This window comes from Nycticebus coucang, chromosome 4, assembly GCF_027406575.1.
Source record: "Nycticebus coucang isolate mNycCou1 chromosome 4, mNycCou1.pri, whole genome shotgun sequence".
NCBI lineage: Eukaryota > Metazoa > Chordata > Mammalia > Primates > Lorisidae > Nycticebus > Nycticebus coucang.
Window position 1 is genome coordinate 13,584,732 of NC_069783.1, and position 22,789 is coordinate 13,607,520.

The 22,789-nt window shown below is 37.5% G+C and overlaps 1 protein-coding gene across 2 annotated transcripts in view; it reads right to left on the bottom strand.

Annotated features, from left to right (window-relative positions):
* NBAS (NBAS subunit of NRZ tethering complex) overlaps positions 1-22,789 on the bottom strand; it is a 408,191-nt gene that overhangs the window by 17,364 nt on the left and 368,038 nt on the right. For both annotated transcript variants that reach the window (XM_053587868.1, XM_053587869.1), the window contains 2 exons: positions 4,504-4,643; positions 993-1,137 (listed from right to left, as the gene is read on the bottom strand). In XM_053587868.1, coding sequence (XP_053443843.1) covers positions 993-1,137; positions 4,504-4,643 — 285 coding nt within the window. The remainder of the gene's footprint in view (positions 1-992; positions 1,138-4,503; positions 4,644-22,789) is intronic.

Here is a 22,789-nt window from a genome sequence, read left to right on the forward strand (position 1 = left end):
TGGATGCTAAACAATGTCTTCCTAACTTAGATTCAACAGAACAAACAATAGGACACTTCTGCTGCTGGGTATGGATCCAACAATGTTTGATCTTGGGTTTTATCAAGGCAAAGGTGAAACCCATGTTACTTACCCTGATAGGGATAGTAAACTGTGTTGAGTCCCCTCTCTACGCAGTAGCTGAATCCTGCCAGGTGACACAGAGGTGACAACAGTCATGGTACCCACCCTCAGGGTGCTCACAATCAGGTAGCCAGTGTAAGCAGGCATGGTACATGGCCCAAATCATACTCCACTGGAGTAAGGGAAGGTTATTTTTGGTGTTGGTACTTTAAAATATTTTATGGAATAATTCTGTTATTCTGGTGGTTAAAAGACTTCTTTAAATGGATAAATTATTTTAAAATTCAATCAAAAACCACTTATCCAGTCTCTCATTCAGAAAACAATTCATTAAATGTGCATTTATAATAAGAATATTTTCCTTGAGTGATTACAATGAGGATTCAAAGGATCACATTTAAATTTTATTTTCAAGTTTATCTCTTATGTGGTAGAAACTCAAAACCAATTAATCAACTTAATGCCATTACCCAACTGCTTAAATTTAAGACACGTAAATTGCTCAAACAATACATTGCTGAGGTGGGACCCACAGCAGGGGTTGTAATTACTCTGTGCTTATTTTAGAATGCATTCTCTGTGTGTGTGTGTGTGTGTGTGTGTGTGTGTGTGTGTGTGTGTGTGTGTGATAGATATGTGTCTGTACCTACCTCTCTATATATTATATATATGTACAAATCATGGGATCAAATAGAGAACAAAGGTCAAAATGGAAGTTACGGCTTTTCTTCATCTGATTTGTCAGAAACGAAGGCCTTTACTAGTAATGACTTCAGCTAAGTGTCCCTCAAGCACAGGATTGCTGATAATGAAGAGTTCTGACAAGGAAAGGGGAAGCCCCGGGAAAGCCACATGAAATACCCACTCACCTCTGCAGGCAACATCTGCTCGGTGTTATACAAAGAGCGGCAGATTTTCAAAACTTCACTCCCTGATCTTTCCTTGTTCTCCACCGTACATTCAGTTAGCATGGCTGTAGCAAGTCTCACCCATGGGTTATTGGTTATGCTGGTTCTAATGGAGAAAAAAGAAAGCCATTGGAAAGGACAAAAGCTATCAAAATTGTGGTGGAAAAATTTAAAACAGGAAAGGAAACCCCACTTTATGAAGTAAAATGCTTATGGGAAACCATGGTGGGAATCTAGATGATGGGCTCCTTTGAGTCAATTGTGTAGAAAACAGAGCATCTGAAGGAGGAAAAGCCACTTAAAATTCAAAAGCCACTTAAAATTACTGTGATGTCAGCAGGTGCCCAATGCACACAGGTGAGTGGAGCTGAAGGGGCACAGGCCTGAAGCCAGAAGAGACCTGGCTCAAATTCTGGCTCCTTGACTTGCTGCTTGGGTTCTGGGGAAGCCACTGTCACACTGTTTCCTCCCTCCCTTCCTTCCCTTCTATTTCTTTCTGTTTTGGTAATTTTGGAAGTGCTGAAGTCACACATTGGCTTGTGAGTACTCAGACATACTCCTGAGAACCTGTTTTAAGGTGCCCCATCATACAGTCCCCAGAGAAGGACAGCTCTGTTGGAAGTGCTGAAGTCGCACATTGGCTTGTGAGTACTCAGAACTACCTCTGAGAAGCTGTTTTAAGGTATCCCATCACACAGACCCCAGAGGAGGACAGCTCTGTTGGAAGTACTGAAGTCACACATTGGCTTATGAGTACTCAGACCTATTTCTGAGAAGTCGTTTTAAGGTACCCATCACACAGTCCCCAGAGGAGGACGGCTCTGACTTATGCTCTGGTTTCCTTGTAGGCAGAGGAGACACGGATGGCGAGAGGGGTGAGCTGATTGGAAAATGCTTTCTTCTGAGTCCAAGGGTGTAATAAAGTAGTTTTATAAAACATAGGTTAGCAATTTATAAATTCCATTTCATATGGGACTGCAAAAGTATGAATTTTAAGATTTTTTGGTCTACAAATGCTCTAAATGTTTTAAATACAGCAAGTGTTTTAACTGAAGCTGATTTTTGTTTTGTGGGTAAGTAAATGGTTTTTTTTTTTTTTGAAACAGACTCTCACTCTGTCACTCTGGGTAGAGTGCCCTGGTGTCAGAGCTTACAGCAACCTCTAACTCTTGGGCTCACGTGATCGTCTTGCCTCAGCTTCCTGAGTAGGTAGGACTACAGGCACCATGTCCAGCTAGTTTTTCTATTTTTAGTAGAGATAGGGTCTCATTCTTGCTGAGGCTGGACTTGAACTCCGAAGCTCAAGGGATCCTCCTGCCTTGGCCTCCCAAAGTGCTAGGATTACAGGTGTGAGCCACCGTGCCAGGCTAAGTGAATGATCTTAAATGGTCACTGTTCTAAATGTAAAAGAACCTGTAAAACCAAGTTCATCTATTTCAGGTATCAGACTCCCAATTTGGAAATGAGGGTATGAAGAAATCTACAATTCAACTCTAACAATTTCCTAAGAAAGCAAAGCATTACTGACAATCCAATGGGCTCCACACCTATTTCATTTTAGCTTCCCCTAGGAGTTTAGAAGCAGATTCCCCGATCTCAGTACAGAGTTGGACTCAGCAAGCTGAGAAAGGGACTTAGCACCCTCCTTTTAACACACTGCTAACTGGCCACCAGTTACCAAGTTTCTGAGTAAAACTGCCGGTCAATGATTCCACGGCACTCTATCCAAGGTGACAGGGTGAGACTCTGCCTCCAAAAGAATAAAATAAAAATAATTGCCGTTCAACAATGCTAAGATGTTAGAAGCACTGTGTGATTCTATGCTATAAGCAGCTGAGGGATGAGGAGGGCAGAAAGAATAAATTAGGCTGAATTTGGGACAACTGAGAATTAAGACCGGGAGAAATGAATCAGGGAACAGCTGCTACGTTAACACGTTGCTGACCGGTGGTTTCAACACAGAAACTACCCGTGTTGCTGGAACTCGTGACCAGCTGGCTGTGTGTTAACCACCACCTCAGGTCCAGGCAGCTGCAGAAACCACCTGCAAGTGGCTGGCACAAGCAAGACTGAAGGTTCGTGATGCAAAGTCCCACACTGTAGAGGGGACGGTAGCGTTTCAAACAGCAGAGGTTGGGAAGCTGTTCTTAAAAACTACCAGTCAGCATGGCCATCTCTGCCACAAAGGACAGACATCTAAGATAATTTTTTTTTTTTTCTTTTTGAAAACACTTTCTTAAAAAAACAACACAAAATGTGAGGCAAGAGAATCACCTAAGCTCAGGAGCTGGAGGTTGCTGTGAGCTGTGTGACGCCACTGCACTCTACCGAGAGCGATAGAGTGAGACTCTGTCTCCACAGAAATAAAAGCTGGTTAAAGAAAAAAAAACAAAAAATGGTCTGTGAAGCTAGTGAATGATGCCCCATGATCATATCAATGTACACAGCTGTGATTTAATAAAATAAAAGAAAAAGAAAAAACAACACAAAACAAAAATACCCTTCTCTTTCATTTACTTCGGAAATTCCTATTAGTCTCATCCTAGGGTTAGGGGAGAGTCATCTCTAGATGTTCTTTACAGTCCTGAACTGCTAACAGAATACAGTCACTTTCAGAAAAATGTCCTTCATTAACTTGTGACAGGTGGAGACAGATGTGCACTGGCCTGGGGCCGAGTCTCGGAGCTGAGTGTGGGAACAAGACCAGTCCAGGAGCGCGGGTGCTCATGTTGTCTGCCAATGAGGAGCTGTAGGTCGCGAGAGCCGCGCATGGGCTCAGAGGAAACCGTGCCCTTCTTCCGAAAGAAAAGGGAAAGCTATGCGGCTGATAGCACAAGGATTACATAACTACCCCAGGCAGCCCGAAGTGGCATCTGTAAGCTCAGCATGACGGCAAGGAAAAACAGAGTGAAGGTGGCCAGTAGGCAGTTAAAATTCTTCTCCTTCACTTCTTAGCTGTGTGATGCCTGAAGTTATCTAACTTCTGAGCCTCAATTTTGTCTTCCATCTATAAAATTAGATAACATCACCTTCCCTTGTAGGTGTATTGTGTGAATGACTGATAATGTATGTAAATTGCACATAATGTTGTGTGTTCTCAATAAGTGGGAATTATTCATTTGTTCCAAATGAATTTTCAAGTTAGCACTGTAAGCAGTGTTACGACAGTCAAGAAGTTTCCTAGTGAAAATACTGAGACAAAATCGTTTTGTTCACATCATAAATCACATGTTATTATGAAGTACTGTCTGACACATAAGAATAAAATATTTGGGTACGGGGCAAAGAGAAATAGAAAGACGCCTGCAGTATTTCAAAAACATTTATAACTTCCTCTAAAGGCAAAAACCCGTTATAAACACACACACACACAAACACACACAATTATTCTTTCATTGGTTCTTCTGAAAGTGCTATCTTGTTAAATTCCAAACAGAAACTCTAATTAGGCCGATTTCATGTTAATACTTACAAATGTTCCCTTTTCACAGGTGGCCAAGCTTGCAGGAGCAAACTCAAGTGCTGAAATTCAACCTCCTGGTGACTGGATTCCAGCAGTTCCATGAACAGACAGTGGCGATTCTCCTCAGTCTCAATGTCCGCTATTTCTACCTGGAAGTAGAAATATACACTCAAAAGTGGTGGCAAAGGATATTGCATTGGTTTATAGAAGAATCCAAGTTTGATTATTTCAATTAAACTCTTGAAAATTTTTTATAATGTGCAAAGGGAAGATTTAATAACATAATAAAAAGCTTCAAAAACTCCATGCCTTACTCACCTTCAAGTAATTATATTAAAAATTGTTTTGAAGGTTCTAACTTTATATACCAAAATAAATTCAAACAAGTAGACTTCCACCAAACTGGCTCAGCGGCATTTAACATACGTTAAGACGCTAGCTCACTTTATTTGGAATTGTAATATTTCAACAGATTCAACATTAGGTGACTTTTAAAAGTTTATATTATCCAAAATGCATTTCTAATTTTCATTTAAAAACTACCAAGGCTTTTGTTGTTTAGAAAATTTCTCTAACTTGAAATTAAAGATTTTATTAAAGCACATTTGTCACATGATTCTTTTGCTATAAATCAAACTCAAGTAAAATACCCTTTATTTACATTTCTGTATCTAAACCAAAAAGCAGTCTCTGCCAAATACAGATCATGCATTTTTTTTTTTCTCTCACTGAATTGCTAAATAATTTTTCTTTTACAGCGAGGCAGTCCTAAAACAAATAAAATTGCTCTAATGCCTCTGTGGACAAAAACAGTTACTATTTTAAGCCAAAACCTGGTTCTCCCATTTTCTGGTTTCTCTTAACAATTTGGATACACAAACATTCATTCAGATGATGATACCTTGAAAGGGTGACAAGGAATGGTTGTCTGTATATATACTAAATTGTCTGCACTAATGCATGTTTCCAAAGCATTTAACTGAATGGTCATTCTGGCTTTGGTCCCAAGAAGCCATCTGAAAAACTCACACGTGAATGCCGCCTTTTATAAATGTTAATATACACTACATGATCATTGGTAATTGCTGTGGGAAGCCCTTCTCAATGACCACTGGATCCTCTAAAACCTCCCTTAAAGCCCTTTGTCACTCCTTTGTGGAATAGTAACCCAAAAGCATTTTTTAGTGTTTGAAATAATTTCATAGTCTAGTAAGTCAGTTGACCCCTTCCCTCAGGTTTGTGTGGAGGGCAGTACAGGTCTTAGCAAGCTCACTTTAAAGAAGAGCAAACAAGCTTCCCTGCCCTGGTAACACGGCCAGCAGGGGACAGAGTCCAAATAGAATCAGATCAGCATGTTCTAAAACTAGAAGACGCAATGTGCTAGATAAACTTTTAATTTTTACATCTGTCTTCCAACTGGGAGTCTGGCTATATTGCCTGGCCTATTCATAAAGAAATAGGTATATTTTTGTCTCTTTTTTGTTTTGTTGTTTGTTTTTATCTCAAACTCAAAGACATCTATCACTTAACATCTGATCTCACTACCTTCATTCAACGTGTCCCCAGTCTCTCGGCCTCTTTGAGGCTCCCTCCACGATACAGACTTGCATGCTCTCACCGCAGGAACTGGGATTGTTTCCTCCAGATACCCGAGTGCGCATTCTTTCATTTCCTTCACGTTTGTCAAATGTCACCTTATCAGTGAAGGCCTTGCTTAACTAACTGCCTTAACTAAAGCAGTGTTGCTCCATACTTACCCTTCTTGCCCTGTTTCATTTTCCTTTTTAGCACTTACAACTACGTGACAGAGTACATATTTATTTATCTTTCTTCTTCCTCAGAATGTAAGCCCCTTGAAAACAGAGACTATTTTTTGTTCTTGCTATCAAGCAGATGAGCAAGGAGTGAGTGAATCAATAAACCAATGGATGGGCACACATCTGAATGAATGGATAAAGACAATTTGTCACATATAAAATAATTTAGCATACAGTATACTAAATACTCATGGATTTGCTGCAACTTTCTGGCTGGTTTTGTTTTTGGAAATAAATATTAGATTTAAAAAGAAAATATTGCCAAGAGGGAAATTACTCAAAAACCCCAAAGATGACAAGTTTACTGACATTACATCTGTACAAATAAGGCCTTGTGATAGCTCTGATTTCAGGTAAAGTCCTCTTTTTCCTCATCTGAAAAATAGGCTTCAAAAATGCCTGACGTCTCAGAAGTTCTGAGGAAATGCCTTGAAGTCTGCAGCTGGGGAAGGGCTGATCTTTTCTACCTGCACTATAACCTTAGTTTCTATAGAAAGCTTATTTATAGAAAAAGTTTATGTTTTAAAAAACACTTAAAACCCATTTAATGCTATGTCTGTAATGTTCCTAGTAGTGTTATCACTCTAGTTTTTATAAATAAATGGAGTATAATTAATAACAAGCAGTTTCCTCCTTTACATGAAATGCAGATTCTATACAGATTATTTTCTATACGTGATGCATCCCAGGAAAAGAGATTAACAAAAAACAAATTATTAATATCTAGAATTAATTTTTTTAAGAAAAGAATTGGAAATTAATAGCTTGCAAATTTTGAAGACATGAATTATATGATAAGGGAAGGAAAGGAAAAAGAAACTATAAATTAAACTTTCACTATGTTTATATTTTTATTAGTATGCAAATAAGTTTCCATGTATAAAATGTTTGAAATAAATTTCTTTGTGTGACATATTTTTTACATGTAGACATCCTTTTTAAGAGTGTGTCTTTGTCAGGAAATATTTTCTTCTGAACGTTCCCTAAACATTTCAATTTTCAGCACCTTGACCTAGTCACATTTAAAATATAAACGCAAAAAAACATAGTAACTTACATAATTACCTACTTTATGGGTATGCATAGTTGCACATTCCCTCATATCAAAAAGGATTTCAAGTTAAGTTACTCAGCTCCTAACAAAGCAGTTTTAAATTCGCTACCACTGTAGCTGTAAGTTTCCACCTTACGTGAGAGAAGAAAATGGGCCTAAAAAGTCTTGAGTACATTAATTTTCTGAGGAATGATAAAGAATACACATGGTTGAACAATTTTTATATACCTTGAAGTATAAGTGCTTATTTAAGATTTGTGTCCACATATTAAAATATCTTTAAAAAGAAATGTTAAAATTATCTTCTTCATTTTGTCATTTTAAGTTTTTTTGGCAGTAATGTGTAAAAAGAAAAAAAAAAAGATTAGACAACTATATGTGAAGGGCTCCTAGATTGAGTAAGATAGCTTGCCCATATTTCCTTGCCCCTCTCTGCTAAGCACATATATAAACCACAGAAATAATAAAAAAGAAAATGAAATGAAAACTCTAGACGGGGGGGAAAAAAGAAGGTAAGTAAGTTTGGAACTCTAGGTATGAAAGAGCAACATGGGAGCAGAATGCCTTTTGTCTCCCACCCCCAAAAGAAGCCCACCCAGACTTAGTATTTCCCAACTCCTGACATAAAAACGGAAGAGAACTCAAGCTCAGGGAGGCTCACTTTTCATCAGAATCCCAGAATAAAAGGAGAAAGGGTGAAGCTGAAAGATATTTTAGTAAATAGTATCTAAAAACCTCCCAAAGGTGATGGCAGATACAAACCTATAGGTCCAAGAAGCTAAGTTAACCCACATAGGATAAACCCAAAGAAATCCACGCTCATTATAATTAAACTTGAACACTAGAGGCCGTAGAGACAATTCTGAAAGCAGACTGGGAGGATGACATACAGGGAACACGAATTTGAATAACTGGGGATTTCTTCTCTGAAATTTGGAAACCAGAAGAAAGTGCACAATGTTTCTCAAGTGATGAAAGAAAAGAACCATTAACTATAAATTCTATATCTGGCAAAACTACGTTTCAGAAAGAAAGGGGATACACAAAATAAAAACATTCTCAGAAGAAGGAAAATTAAAATACTCTGTCATTAACATGACCATTCAACTTGTGAGAATTCAGGAAGACAAAGCCTGATCGAGATACTCCACAACTTACTGTGTCCCTATAAACATATATATGTAACATAAGTTAGAATTGCATTTAATATACCAATAAATCCATCGAAAAGTCAAAAAATCATAATCCTGAATGGCTTCTAAATTCTGGCCCTCACTTGTTTCAGCTTTGGTTCTAAACATCTTCCCCAATCTACTCCCTGTAATAGTATTCCTCCTATTACAACATTCCTAACCTCTGACTTGTCCATTTGCCCACTTTGACCTGTTCTGACATTCAGGAATTAATGTGTTTCTTCGGGTAACCACAAATCTCTGACTACAACAAGTTGAGTTAGAACTCTCTCAAGCATCCCTCTCAGGTCAACTCAATAACTAATAAAGAAGTTAAATGTTTTCCATATTCCCTTCTAGTTTTGCTTGAATTTGCAAATTATTTTACTGTACACATCTGTGTACATATAGATATGATTCAAAGGGAAGGGTATTTTTCTTTTTCTTTTTTTTTTTTTTGAGAGTCTCACTATGTTGCCCTGGGTAGAGTACCATGGCATCACAGCTCACAGCAACCTCCAACTCTTGGGCTTAAGCAATTCTCTTGCCTCAACCTCCCAAGTAGCTGGGACTACAGGCGTCCACCACAATGCTTGGCTATATTTTTTGCAGTCGTCATGGTTGTTTTAGCTGGCCTGGGCTGGGTTCGAACCCACCACCCTCAGTGCATGTGGCCAGCGCCGTAATCACTGTGCTATGGACACAGAGCCAGAAGGGCATTTTTCAAAAGAAGTAGATTGCAAACATGAGCTTAGACAAATCAGTTGCCTTCAAATATTGTGAGACATATAAAAAGTAGACAATTTTATTCTCTTCATTTAGATGCCACATAAAATCGCAAGAAGAAAGTGTTATTTATTTACCCTGCAAGCATAGTAACTTAGATATTTAAGAAAAGACCTTAATTCTGTAGTAAATATTTGACAAATAAGGCCGGGTGTGGTGGTTCACGCCTTTAATCCTAGCATTCTAGAAGATGGACGCCAGAGGATTGCTTGAGTTCGTGAGTTCAAAACCAGCCTGAGCAAAAGTGAGACCCCATCTCCACTAAAAATAGAAAAACTGAGGCAAGAGGATCACTTGAGCCCAAGAGTTGGAGGTTGCTATGAGCTATGACACCATGGCACTCTCTGTATCTGGGGCAACAGCTTAAGCCTCTGTGTCAAAAAAAAAAAAAAAAAAAAAATTGGCAAATGAATGCTCATTTGTATTTTCAAATGTAAAAGCAAATGCTTAAGGTATGAATATGTTGTACTTTATGATGTCTTCCTTAATACACTGGAGTATTTGACCCATGTGGCAGTTAAGAAGGCTTTTACTGTAATACTCAATTTGATAAAGGTCTTAAAAAATATATAGTTTACAGTGCTATAAAAAGAAAAGTGAACTTGAGCTTAGGAGATCAGGAAAGTGGACAGGGTGGCATATAGGAAATGATGTGAAGCAAGAATAGGGTTTGGGTATGTAGAGTAAGGGGAAGATGAGAAGACTGGGGAAACATGAGGAAAGTCAGTGTTCTGAGGAGTAGTTTGTGGCAAATTTGGGTGAAATATGGTGGGTATAGTAAGGAAGCATGTCAGGGCCATAACGTGATGGTGACTAAACACTCATGAACACCACAACCATCCGAAGCATTGCAAGCACTGACTTTGGTCCCTCTGAGTTAGCAGGTGAGGAAGAAAACTTAAAAGAATAAAAACCCATCTCAGGAAATACCCCTTGAAAAACTTAGAGAAGGGTAGAGAACTATTATTTTTTCATACCTACTATGTGCCAGTCTATATTAGATATTTAACTTCTTATCCTACTTAGCATAGAAATCAAATGAAGGACCTTTTATCTAAAGATCACTTTTAGTAGAAGAAACAACTTTGGTATAGAAGAGATTCTAACAACTTTGATATAGAAGGCAATTGAAGGGGAATGGGTATAGTCAGATCCAATATATTTAAGGACTCTGAGATTTCCCTCAAATATTTTAAAGAAGAAAACATGAAAGGAAATAGGGTATTATGTGAAAAAAAATTGATGACTGCTCAAGGCAGAAATAAAGAAAATGTTCACATATAAAACTACATATTCAATTGGTAAAGTTAACACAAAGAAATACCCAGATACGAGACCTCTATCAAGATAACCAATTAACAAGAAAGACCTTTGTGGTCTTCTTTCACGATGAAAGGTCCTTCATGTAGGAATGTGAAATGAGGTCGGGGTATAGTAGAGATGTGATTCTAAAGATTTCCCAAAGCTCTGATACGCACTGAAGCAGGGGTGGTAAGTTTGAGCTTCTACTCAAGTTCTCACTATCTGGGTGACTCTATACATATTTGAGCCTCCCAACAACCATAAGGTAAGGTGTGGAGACAGCACTTATACAAAGTTACTAGAAAAATTATATAAGTCATGGACAGCATCAAGAATTATGCTGGATATTCAATAAATGTTATTTTTCTGCACTTGACATTAGTAGTTGCCAGGGATCTGCTCACTTTCTCCCTCCAAACTGAAACATTTTCTGAAATTTTTTGTTATCTGGGTTATATCAAGAATTTTAGTTCTGCTCGTCCTTGAAATAGTAAGAGATATGGCCTACCTCCCCTGCTTGAGGCAAAGTAAAGGATTTCAGACTTCTGAGAAAGAGTTACTACGTAACTTTTCTCCCAGGCCAACCTCATTCCTGAACATGTATATGAAAAACAGTAGGGAGAGATCCTTTGCTCTGTGCTTTGGAATCAGTTCTTTGAATCAAGACACTGGAGTTGTTTTTGAAGGACACACTTTAACAATGAGAGCCTTTTTCATTAACAGTGAAGAATTTATCCTACTGACAAGCTAATAAGATAGTGTGCAACAGTTACATGGATTCTGGCAGAAGACAAGAGAGACCTGGGGTCAGAGACAAAGATATTTGTTACTCACCAGCCAGAGTATCACCACTTTCTTACACCAGTTTCCCAAGTCCCAAGTCTCATGCAGTGGTATACAGAGCTAGTGACGTAGACACATACAGTGGGTTATGTTACTGAAGAACCCCAAGCTTAGAGAATATGAATTTTTTTTTTTTTTTTTTTTTGCCACAAGAGTGATACTATATCTTCAAGGGCGTTTTGCTATACAAGAGATTATCTAGAGATAGTATCTCTGCTTGGAAGATGTGCTCAAATGTGAGAGATCCGTGGAAAACTGCTTCCCAGTAGATTTTTAGATATGCTTATAATTTATCCCATTAAGAAGTATGTAAGACTAGCCTATGTTAATAGTATTAAATAAAGGTTCCTAAACATGGCTTTTAGATGATGAAAGAGTTAGTGTATTTTTCTTTGTATAGCAATATTTACTCTAAAATATATTTGGGAAAAAGATGATGAAATAAGTTTAAAAAGGCAAGTAATTAGACTCATATGTACTAATACCCCCATACTGAAAACTCTTGTGATTTATTTTCACATATATATTGTTATATGTATTCCTTTATCATTTAGTTAGCCCTTTTAATATGTGGTATATTCTCTTTATTAAGTCTAGTCATTTTCAGTATTTTATTTGGGTTTTCTAGAAATTAGAATAATACAATCTATAATTAAGTAATGAAAGCATTTTGACTTTCAAAAAGTTACAGGTCCTATTACTATTTCTTTCCTTACTACACTGACTAGGACCGGAAGAACAATGCTAAAAAATAATAATATTGGACGCTTTTGTTTCTAATTTCAATAAAATGCCTTTATGTTTTCAGTGTTAAAAATTTAGATTTAACTAAATCCTAGTGGTCAGCTGAGAATATGTAGCATAGCAAATGATCAATATACATTTCTTGCATAAATAGTACCATAAAAACAATGATGTCATCTACCTACTTTTTAGAAGATAGCTTGGGCCCAATATATTTGCATACCACATCTAGTAATGCTGCTCATTAAGAGTTAGAAAAATTAAACAGCCTTAAGTTGTAGAAATCACTATGTCATAAATGTAATAAATGATACAAAAAATAATTAGAGAAAAAAGTGTTGCCCTCAGACCACAAAAATTAAAACAAATGGGTCTCAGAGACTTATAGAAGCTGTGAAAGCCTGCAATTAGTGTGACTATCATAGAGATCTGAATTCCCTAAAATACCTAAAAATAAGGCACCTGACTCAACATGGATGTAAAGCCAGAAAATAATCAAATTCTCTCTTGTCTAGGAAGTGGTATTATCTATGTAAAATATATATCCTAAGTATCTAGAATGACTGGGGAAAAAGAGAGAATCCAGCCACACCTGGTGCAAGTACCTTACCCGGAGTCATACCTCAGGTTGCACAGCAAGGAGGTGGTGACCTGGATACAGCATATGATCCTGAGCAATAGAATCTGATGAACTGGGCAAGTGATTGCAACCCACTGACATAGAGACCAGCAATGGGAGGAAGCCCTTCCAGAGTTTACAGTTGCTGAAAGAAACTGCACATTGAGTGGAAAGCTTAGAAGAGTGGGTGGGCTTGAACAATATACAGCAACCAGATTAGAATGCCAATTGGAGTGGATTTGCCATTACTTTGGGGGCTGGCAAGGCAGCCACACTGAGAAGGTCTCAGTGGCCAGGGGGCTGCCATTGTGGGAAGGTCATAAAAAGGTCTTAGCAGAGGCCTAAAGCATGGCCATCTTAATTCAGTCAGGATCAGAACTCCACCTTTGGAACAGCCTGAGGGAGTCCTGTATCCGATGGGAACTACAGTCAGGGGACACTGTGAGACCTGTCTCTGAAGGATTCTTTTCAGCTTTAAGATCCCAACCTGGCAGGGTCTGCATGCTGAGGAAAGAATCAAGTGAGCACCAAAGACAACTAAGTTTGAAATAAGGACCATGAAGGTTGCTGGCTGTGCTCTTTGTCCCCTAACCACAGCACCACCTGGTGTCCAGAGACATATTGCAACATATTATCATCAAGAGCAAGGACTTCTGTTTGAAACAAAGGAGGCAGTGAGAAGTAAAAAGGAGAACAAGGAGAAAAGAAGGAAGAAAGGAACAAAGAAGAAAGAACACATGATGAGGAATCAACAGAAAAATTCAGGTAACATGAAAAACCAAAACAGAGGAACTCCCCCAAGGGACCATGAAGCAGCTACTGCAGAAGACTCCATCTATAAAGAATTAGTGGACTTGATAGAAAGGGAATTTACAATATGGATGATAAAGAGAATAAAAGGAATGGATGAAAAAATGGAAAGACAGAACCAAAATTTGGATGAGAGGTAAGTAGAATATAGAAAGGACATGGCAGACCTTAAGGAAATGAAGGAGACAATCAGGGAACATAAAGATGCAGTAGAAAGTATCAATAATAGGTTGGACCATGGAGAGGAAAGAACCTCAGAGTTAAGAGGATAAAGTTTTTGAGTTAACCCAGTTAGTTAAAGAGGTAGAAAAGGAGAGAGAAAGCAGAACAGGTGCTTAGAGAACTACGAGACTCCATATAGCATTCAACTATATGGATAATAATAGGGATTCCTGAAGGGGAAGAAGATTGTCTCTGCTGGAGACTATCATAAAAGAAAACTTCCCCAGTTTTACTATAGACCCGACACACTCCCAATCAGATGGATATCGAACCCTAGGTCATCTCAGTTCATACAGAGCTTCTCCAAGACACACTGTAATGAACCTGTCCAAATCAAGATGAAAGAAAACATTCTTCAAGCACCAACTGACCTACAGGGGCAGAATCAGTAGAATGACAGCAGACTTTTCAACTGAAACCTTCCAAGCCAGAAGAGCATGGTCATCCACCTTCAACACTCTTAAACAAAACAATTTTCGGCCCAGAATTCTGTATTCTGCTAAACTAAGCTTCAAAATTGATGAAGAAATCAAATCTTTTGTGGACATAAAGGCACTGAGGAAATTGACCACAACAAGACCAGGTCTACAAGAAATACTTAGACCTATTCTCAACACTGAGCACCACAATGGAACACCAGTAAAGTAAACACCCAGAAGCTAAAGGTCAAAACATGGCTTCCACAATGGCACAAAGGATAAAACTTACCCAACAGACTTTTACAAAATAAGATGAAAAGAACTCCCTCACACTTATCACTTCTCTCAATAAATGTCAATGGACTGAACTCACCACTGAAGAGGCACAGGCTGCCTGAATGGATAAAAAAGCACAAGCCAGACATATGCTGTCTCCAGGAGACACACCTAGCCTTGAAGGATAAATCAAGACTCAGAGTTAAGGGATGGAAAACAGTATTTCAAGCAAATGGAAATCAGAAGAAAGGCAGGATTGCAATCTTATTTTTGGATGCAAGCTGATTTAAAGCAACTAAAGTTAAGAAAGGCAAAGATGGACACTTTATACTAGTCAAAGGAATAATTCAACAAGAAGACATTTCAATTTTAAATATTTATGCACTCAACGTAAATGCTCCTAGATTTACGAAACAAACTTTGATGGGTCTGACATTTAATATGATATCCCATAACACCATAATAGTCAGGGACTTTAACACCCCTCTGACAGAAATGGACAGATCTTCTAAAAAGAAACTAAACAAAGATGGATAGGACTTAAATGTGACCCTAGAACAAATGCGATTAATAGATATATACAGAACACACCATCCCAAAGCTAAGGAATATACATTTTTCTTGTCAGTCCATTGTACATACTCCAAAATCAACCACATCACAGTATACAAATCAAACCTCAGCAAAATTAAAAGACTAGAAATTACACATTATATCTTCTATATCCTAAGTATCCAAATATTTTCATAAAATATGAGAAGTGCAGAGAACTAATGTGAGTCTCCAACATTTACAATGTTAAATGTAAAATATGGAACATATTTTAACATGGAGTAAAAATTAACTTTAGGTGCTTTTCCAAATGCTTCAACATACTTCACAAAAAGGATTGTAAAATAAATGATAAAAGGTCATTGTGATTAAATATGCAGCTTTCAAAAGTGATAATGAAGTCAAAGTACTTCAGAAAAATATCTGTTTTGGTGACATTATTGATCTTTCTTCTCTTAGTTTTCTCTTCCATAAGACAAAGATAACACATATTTATTTATATGATGGTTGTGAACATTAACATGATAATGGGAATATAACAGACTGGGCACACAGTAGGCACATAATAAGTGAGAAGTATAATTTATGTTATTGCCTACATATGTGTCAAATGTAAAAAAACAGCAGAATCTGTGCTAGGATTCCTTCTGGTAAGAATCATGTCTATGGATTAAACAGGACAGGAAAACAACACAAAAACAATGGCTGTTTTAGGGAAATAAAATTGTGGGTTAACTTTATTTCTTTTTAAAATTCCATTTATTTATAGAATAAATACGGCATTTGAAATGTCTTTCACACATTAGGAAAATAAATATGAATAAAATTGCTTTTTTTTTTTTTAACGTTGTCCTTTTCTCCAATGAATAAGAAAGCCACGTACATTTCTTTTAACATCCCTGTCTCTTCCCCAGTGAATAGCAAACAAAATTTTGACGGTGAAAACATCCAGCATTTCTCAGGCACCTGTACAGCCAGTGACTACTCCACCCTGACATGACTAACTTAATATCCTAGAATCTTAAAGGGCAAAATTTAAATGCAACTCAAATACAAGAATATCTTTTTCCCTTTTGTTTCTCAAAGCACTGTTTCTCTCCTCATTGAATTAGGTGACTTTAGCCCTTGTTATAAGTCAATTTGTCAAATAGCTGCAGCCTCCTTATCAGACACGGAGGCAGTGTCCTTGAAAACATGCACTAAGTCACCTATTCTCAGTTGAAGACTGTGGTGGCTAAAAGTGAACACAATTATCTTAAATGGAGGTGCTTCTCCAGAAATATGCCTCTTTCTGTATTGTATTGACAGTAGCTTATTTTATCTTCAGATATTTACAAATATGAAATAGGTATTAATGCAAATAAAATCACTTTATAAATGGAAAATAACTACAAATATGCGAGGATTATTACTGGTAATAGTCATATTAATCACCATACTCTTATCTTCCATAAGCATTGGTGAGCTGTTAACTTGCTCCTAAGAGATGCCTATGAAGACACTTAAATTTGCAAAGTCATTGGGAAATTCCTTTCAGGAACACCATAACGTCATATTGAAATGTCTTTGTCTGCAGGGCATCAAAATATAAAACAAACAAACTTGCGTAGGAAGGGTGTTCTGATAAGGAACAGAGAAACAAAAGAATGAGCTCTTGCCTGGTTTTTGGTTCGGGTCTGGAGATAAGCTAAAACTTTCAGCCTCAGCTTCCCTCCTAAGGTATAGTGGGAAAGTGAGTGCCTGTTTGTAAATCATTTGAGAATAAATGGTTCTCAATTGCCATAAGAAGTCTCTCCTAGGATACCCTGCAGACACACCCTTGAGATGGGGGATATCCAATAAAAGAACAGGAATTGGGTTCTCAAGGGGTTTCCAAACATCTGTAGGCGAAAAACATACATAAACATTCAGAAGAGGCCAACCAGTCCAATTCCGAGCCATTCTTTATAGCATTCTGCTTATTTTACTATACTTCTAAACAGAAATTACACAATAAAACATGCCATAATCACTCCTCATAAATGCTGTTTTCACTTTCATACATAATATATATTTTCCGATGGCTAAATATATTTTACGAAACACAAGATGAAACACGATAGGCTTAAATATCTTGTGTTAAAATAAGAAAAGCAAAGATTCTACCTTGCAATCTTTTTTCTAAGACAAATAATCATTCCATATGAGCCCTTATAAACACATGTATGTTTCTCTTTAAGAGCTATTGCTATTGGAGGTTTTATAGGCCAGCCTTTGTTTTTAGTCAACGTTGATATGGTATTAATTGAAATGGAGCCAGAAATTCTGTCACTTGTAGTATCTCATTCAGATTCAGATTTGAATGTTGGCCCAGCCCTTTAACAGCCGTGTGATCATGCAAACATGCTCCTCTCAGCCTCAGTGCTTTCATATGTAAAGATAAGGCAATAGCCAGCCTATTAGACTACTTTGAGAATAATATGGAGAATCATAATAGAATGCATAACATAATATAGAACATTAACATATAATACAGACACACACCCCCTTTACAGACGTCTAACACTGAGTTAACACAGGTGTCTAACAGCCAGTCACTATCATACCTACTAGTATCCATAATTCATTATTATATATCATCTGCCACATTTTAGCACTGAGAAATTATACAAAATTTTTAACCGTTCTGACTCTATTTCCTCATGTGATGATGGAGTGACAAGATCACCTAAGAAAGTGGGATATGATGTAGGGATATTATAATGTTTAAATAAAATGTTAAATGTACAAAACCTATGTTCACTCTGTGGAAGAGTCTGAAAGACTAAAACCTAATAATAATGTAGGATCTCCTAAGATTAAGGGAAAACAGATTTTTGTTGTAGCTTTCAGAGTTTTTATTTTGACTTTGATTTTTTAATCTAGTTAGAAATAATCCAGAGAAACTTCTGGATAGCAGAAGAATATGGCAATCAATGAGTATGTATTTACCTATATATTCTCCCCAAACAAAAGAGAACAAGAACAAATAAAATTACACTCAACCCATACACTCAGCACAGTGATCCATCAAGAATGCCCAAACTTCAAAATACCATTAAGTAAAAAAGAAGAAATTAAAAACATGAAATCTCAAAGAATAATTTTTTTATATTCTATGTTAATGTTTCAAATATTCAAAAAAGGATAAATAATTGAAATAAACAAGAATAGGACAAAACACAAAAATAGAAAAAAAATGAATCTAAGTGTAAGACAACTGAATAAGATAATTACCCTGAAGATGGTGTGTGTGAGAGAGCGGGGAAGGGAGGGGAAGAGAGGAGAGGAAGAAAGAAGACTTAAGTAACCTTGAAAAAAAGCATTTTTTAGTATTATGACTCTAAGGCTAAATATCAAAGGAAATCTTCAGAAATACAATATTCTAGCTACTAATTCCTAAATTCCTTTATGTGTACTCTACGATTGAGCAAACTCATAAATAAAGAGACCCAAGTTTCTCATTGACATAGAAAGGAATTTACAAATAAGGAAAGGGGGAAGGCTTGATTGAACTCTGTGGCATTACACTGGAATTAGAATTATCAATATGAACTTAAGATCTTTAATATGTATACTGATAAATACAGAAACAGATGTAGAGGTGTGTCTTTTCATATATGTATTTCCCAGTTCTGTCTCCTTAAAAGGATCTAGAAGCTGTAACACCACATTCCCAATGAGCATGACCAGCATCCACGTGGGTTTCTAAATATAATTCTTCAATAATATGAACCAAGGTTCTTTCAAATCTATGACTGAATCTGCGGTTGGGTGGAAAACTGCAAGAGATGCTGAGGGTGGTGGGTTGGAGCCCAACTTGGCCAAAAAAAAAAAAAAAAACCAAAAACCCTGCAACAAAAAAAGAAAGAAAAGAAAGAAAAGGAGAGAGAGAGAAAGAAAGAAAAAAAGAAAGAAAGAAAATCCTGCAAGAGGATTTTCAAAAATTTGTATGTTTGCCAGAAAGTAAAGAAGTACTCCATAATGATGGACACACATCAGAAGGAGAAAACTTGAAGGGAACCTCCAATGGCAAAATCTGAGATTATCTGAGCAAAAAAAATAAAAAGTAAAAAATAATAATAATGATAGTAATGATTACAAAAATAAAACAAAATGAGAATCTTGGAGCTCATACTGAGATAAATAAATAGCTGAATAAATAAATATAAGAGAAGGGGGACAGATAACAGGGAAAAAACCACCACTTGGCAAACCCTGAAGTCATAATTATCTCAGGCAGTAACATCAATTCATGCTAAAATTAGGGATGAAAGTATGATGAGAATGAGAATATTCACATAATCTCACAGTAACTACCAGAACACACTACTGATTTCAAAGGGGAAAATAATAATTTTACAAAGAAGGAATAAGATGATACCAACTCAATCCAATGACCAAAGCTGGCTGAAACACATTGACAGGGCACCTCTCTTGACCTAGTCACTAAGAAGAACACAGCCTTGCTCCTGCGGTATTCTTACCAAAAGGAGGGAACATTTTACACAATAATTTGGCCAGTACTCTTTAAAAATGTCAAAGTTGCAAAAGATGATAACAACAAACAAGACTCAGGAACTGTTCCAGAGAACTATTACAAAGTTCAGGGCCAAGTCAAGGCAACAAGATCACTTCTGTCTTCTGGTATCCCTCCAGCCAGACTCCCTCTAGTCCATTGTTCATGCAGAAGTCACAGGGCTCTTCTCCAAACACAAATCTGATTGTGTGGCATTCCTGGCAACACCCTTCTGTATTGTCTTAGCACCATCAGAGTAAAGCCGGAGCATAACACTCAAGATGCCCCTTTCTCTGGCTTCCTTCCTCTCACTTTCATCTCTTGCTGGCTCTTGTCTTCATACCGTTCCCCAGATGCTGACCTTGGTTCAAGCACCACCTCCTCAGAGCAGTCTTTTCTCACTGCCTCCAAGCAGAAGGCCCCCCCAAGTCTCCCAAGCCCTGGGCACGGTGCAGCCGTCTCTCATTGCACATGAACACTTGAGGGTGTTTACTTCTCTGTTCGTAGGTTATGTTCTCAGCCAGTGTGAAGGCCCTGCACCAATGAGATCCACTTATCTGGACTGGATTCTTTAACATGTATTATCCCATTTAATCCTTACAATAACTGTACATGTACATTATTTCCATTCTATGGACAAGGAAACTGAAAGATTTACTAATTTTTCCAAGCTCACAGAGTTAGTGAGTGGAAAAACTGGGATTTGAATTCAGGTCTATGTGGCTAAGGAGCTCAAAAATTTCACTACTAATTGCCTTACCTATTTTTCTATCCCTAGAGTACAGTGTAGTACTTGGCACATAATATGTGCTTGATGAATATTGCACACATTGCTTTGTTCAAACGACAGTTCTTAGACATAGCATTTTTCCATATTTTAATTCAGCAGCAGTGAACATATATACTAAGATGATTAAGACAGTGACAAATGCTAAAAGATGGAGCAAGCCTTTCTTTTCTCCTTCCAACTCCTGATATCTCATGTCTAATCAAATCTAATCTACGTAAAGTTACAGTGGGAAGAGAAAAAGGCCATATTTTACGTAGTTCAGTGCTACCCAAATATATTTTCCTGGCACAGGGGAAGAAGTGTAGTATAGGGCCAAGTGCACAGGCTTTAGGGTCAGAGAGAATGGGGGTTTGAGTACCACGTGTCACCTTAAACTGGTCACACGACTGCATTTCAAACAGAGAGAACTGTAACTACTTTGCAAGGATCAGTGTGCCTGCAGGACACATTCCCAGATCCTCTCTTCCTCCCATAGTGATGCCAGGGAGAGAGCAGATCTTTAAGGGAAAGCAACTGTTAGTCACAAAGAGAGACTCTCAACACCCCCAAATTTTGTAGGCATCATTAATACAGATGGTCTCATCATCCTGGGGGAAAGGCACATTCTAACATTTCAGATGTTTCGTTCATATGTAAAAAGACATGTTTGTGACTCGTTCGCCGCCACATTGAGAAGCAGTTGGCTAGTTGGAAATCACCATCAGCAAAGTATGGCAAATTAATACAGAATGGAGTCAATGTAAAGGCACCAGGCTACCCTGCAAGAAACTCTGCCCATTACTCCAAGCAAATCATTTTGCTTGCATGTCCAGAGGAAGCAGAACAGTCTCATCCCTCATCATTAATGGCAAGAACATCAGACTGGAAGTCAGGAGTCCTGGCTCTGCCATTTCAAGAGTGACCTTGGACAAGTTTTTAAGATTTAATGTTCATTTATTCAACAAATATTTATGGAGTGTCTCTGAAAACCTTGTTTTCATGGAATTTATATCCTAACAGAAGAAAAAAAGACATTTTACCATAAACAAACATAAAGATAGGTAGGAAGAAGTTAGCAGATAGCAGCAAGTGATTGTAGAGAATTAGGACAGCAATAAAATAGATGACAACTGAACAGTTAATCTGGACTGTGCAGTCATTTTAGAAAAGGAGACATTTAAACTAAAACCTGAGGAAGTAATTTCTCCTCTCTGGACACACACATCTTTTTGTATAAAATAGGACCACTGAAGTGGATTATTTTGAACACCTGTTCTAGTTTTAGGAGTCCATCATTTCACAGCTATTATGTATACGCGGGCACACATATTTTCAACATCATATTGTATCCCATATTTGGTTAAGCAAATCGTGTCATTAGCTCTAAAGACAGTTAAGTAACAGTAAATTACCTGCAAGGAACTAAATATAGCTTCACATATTGGACTTTTGTCATTGTTCTCTGAACTCCATCTCACAGAAAAGTGCATACTTTATTAACGTTTTAGCAAATATACCCCACTGGTTTCTGAAAAGAGGGTTAATCTGTCCTTGCATATTCCAGAGCATTATGAATTTGTAATGAGATTAGAAGTTGTCTCAAACTAATTCTTTTGGTGATCACTTACAAGCACAAATTCAGATCCATTAAAATTTTAAAGGTAAAACTCTCAGCCACGTGTTCTCTTTTACAGAAAAATGGTAAAAAAAAAAAAAAATTGAGATGATGGGAGGTATGGGATTTTTTTTTAAGGGAACATCAGTATTTTTACCCATATTTTTCATGCACCAGTTAACTAGAAAATTACAAAAGCTGAAAAACTCAGATAAACTGTACCAACGGGATTAACACAGTACAGTCATCCGCTCCCTACCCTTCAAGTTCGCCTCTTCCTGCCTCCCACTGCAACCTGCACATTTCTGGAATGGAAACGAAAGTCTCTCAAACTGTTGAAAAATGAGGGCCTCTGAATTTTTAATTCTGTTAACTAATCATTAGAAAACTAGAAATTGCTGTCTCTCTGAAAACCAGTGAGGTAGCAGGCACCACAGGCCCTGTGTTTAATTTTGAAGTAGCTGGCTGGTTTCCCAGCAACAATTTGATTTGTGGGGCCACTACTTTGGGTACCTCAAGGATAATTAAATATTAAGTCCCTCTTTGATGTATGCAAAGTCTGCCTAAGAGGATTACCAGCCACAGTGAAGGGAGCAGTCCTACATTTTTTTGGTAACTGAACACTGCAATATCATTACCTATTCTTACCCTCGCGCTGTAAGAACCTGTCCCCATCCTTCATGTTACCGAGAGTGCCTCTGCAAATTAAGAAGATGATAGGAAGAAAGTGAAGAAAGCGAGGCCCATCCAGTCAACAC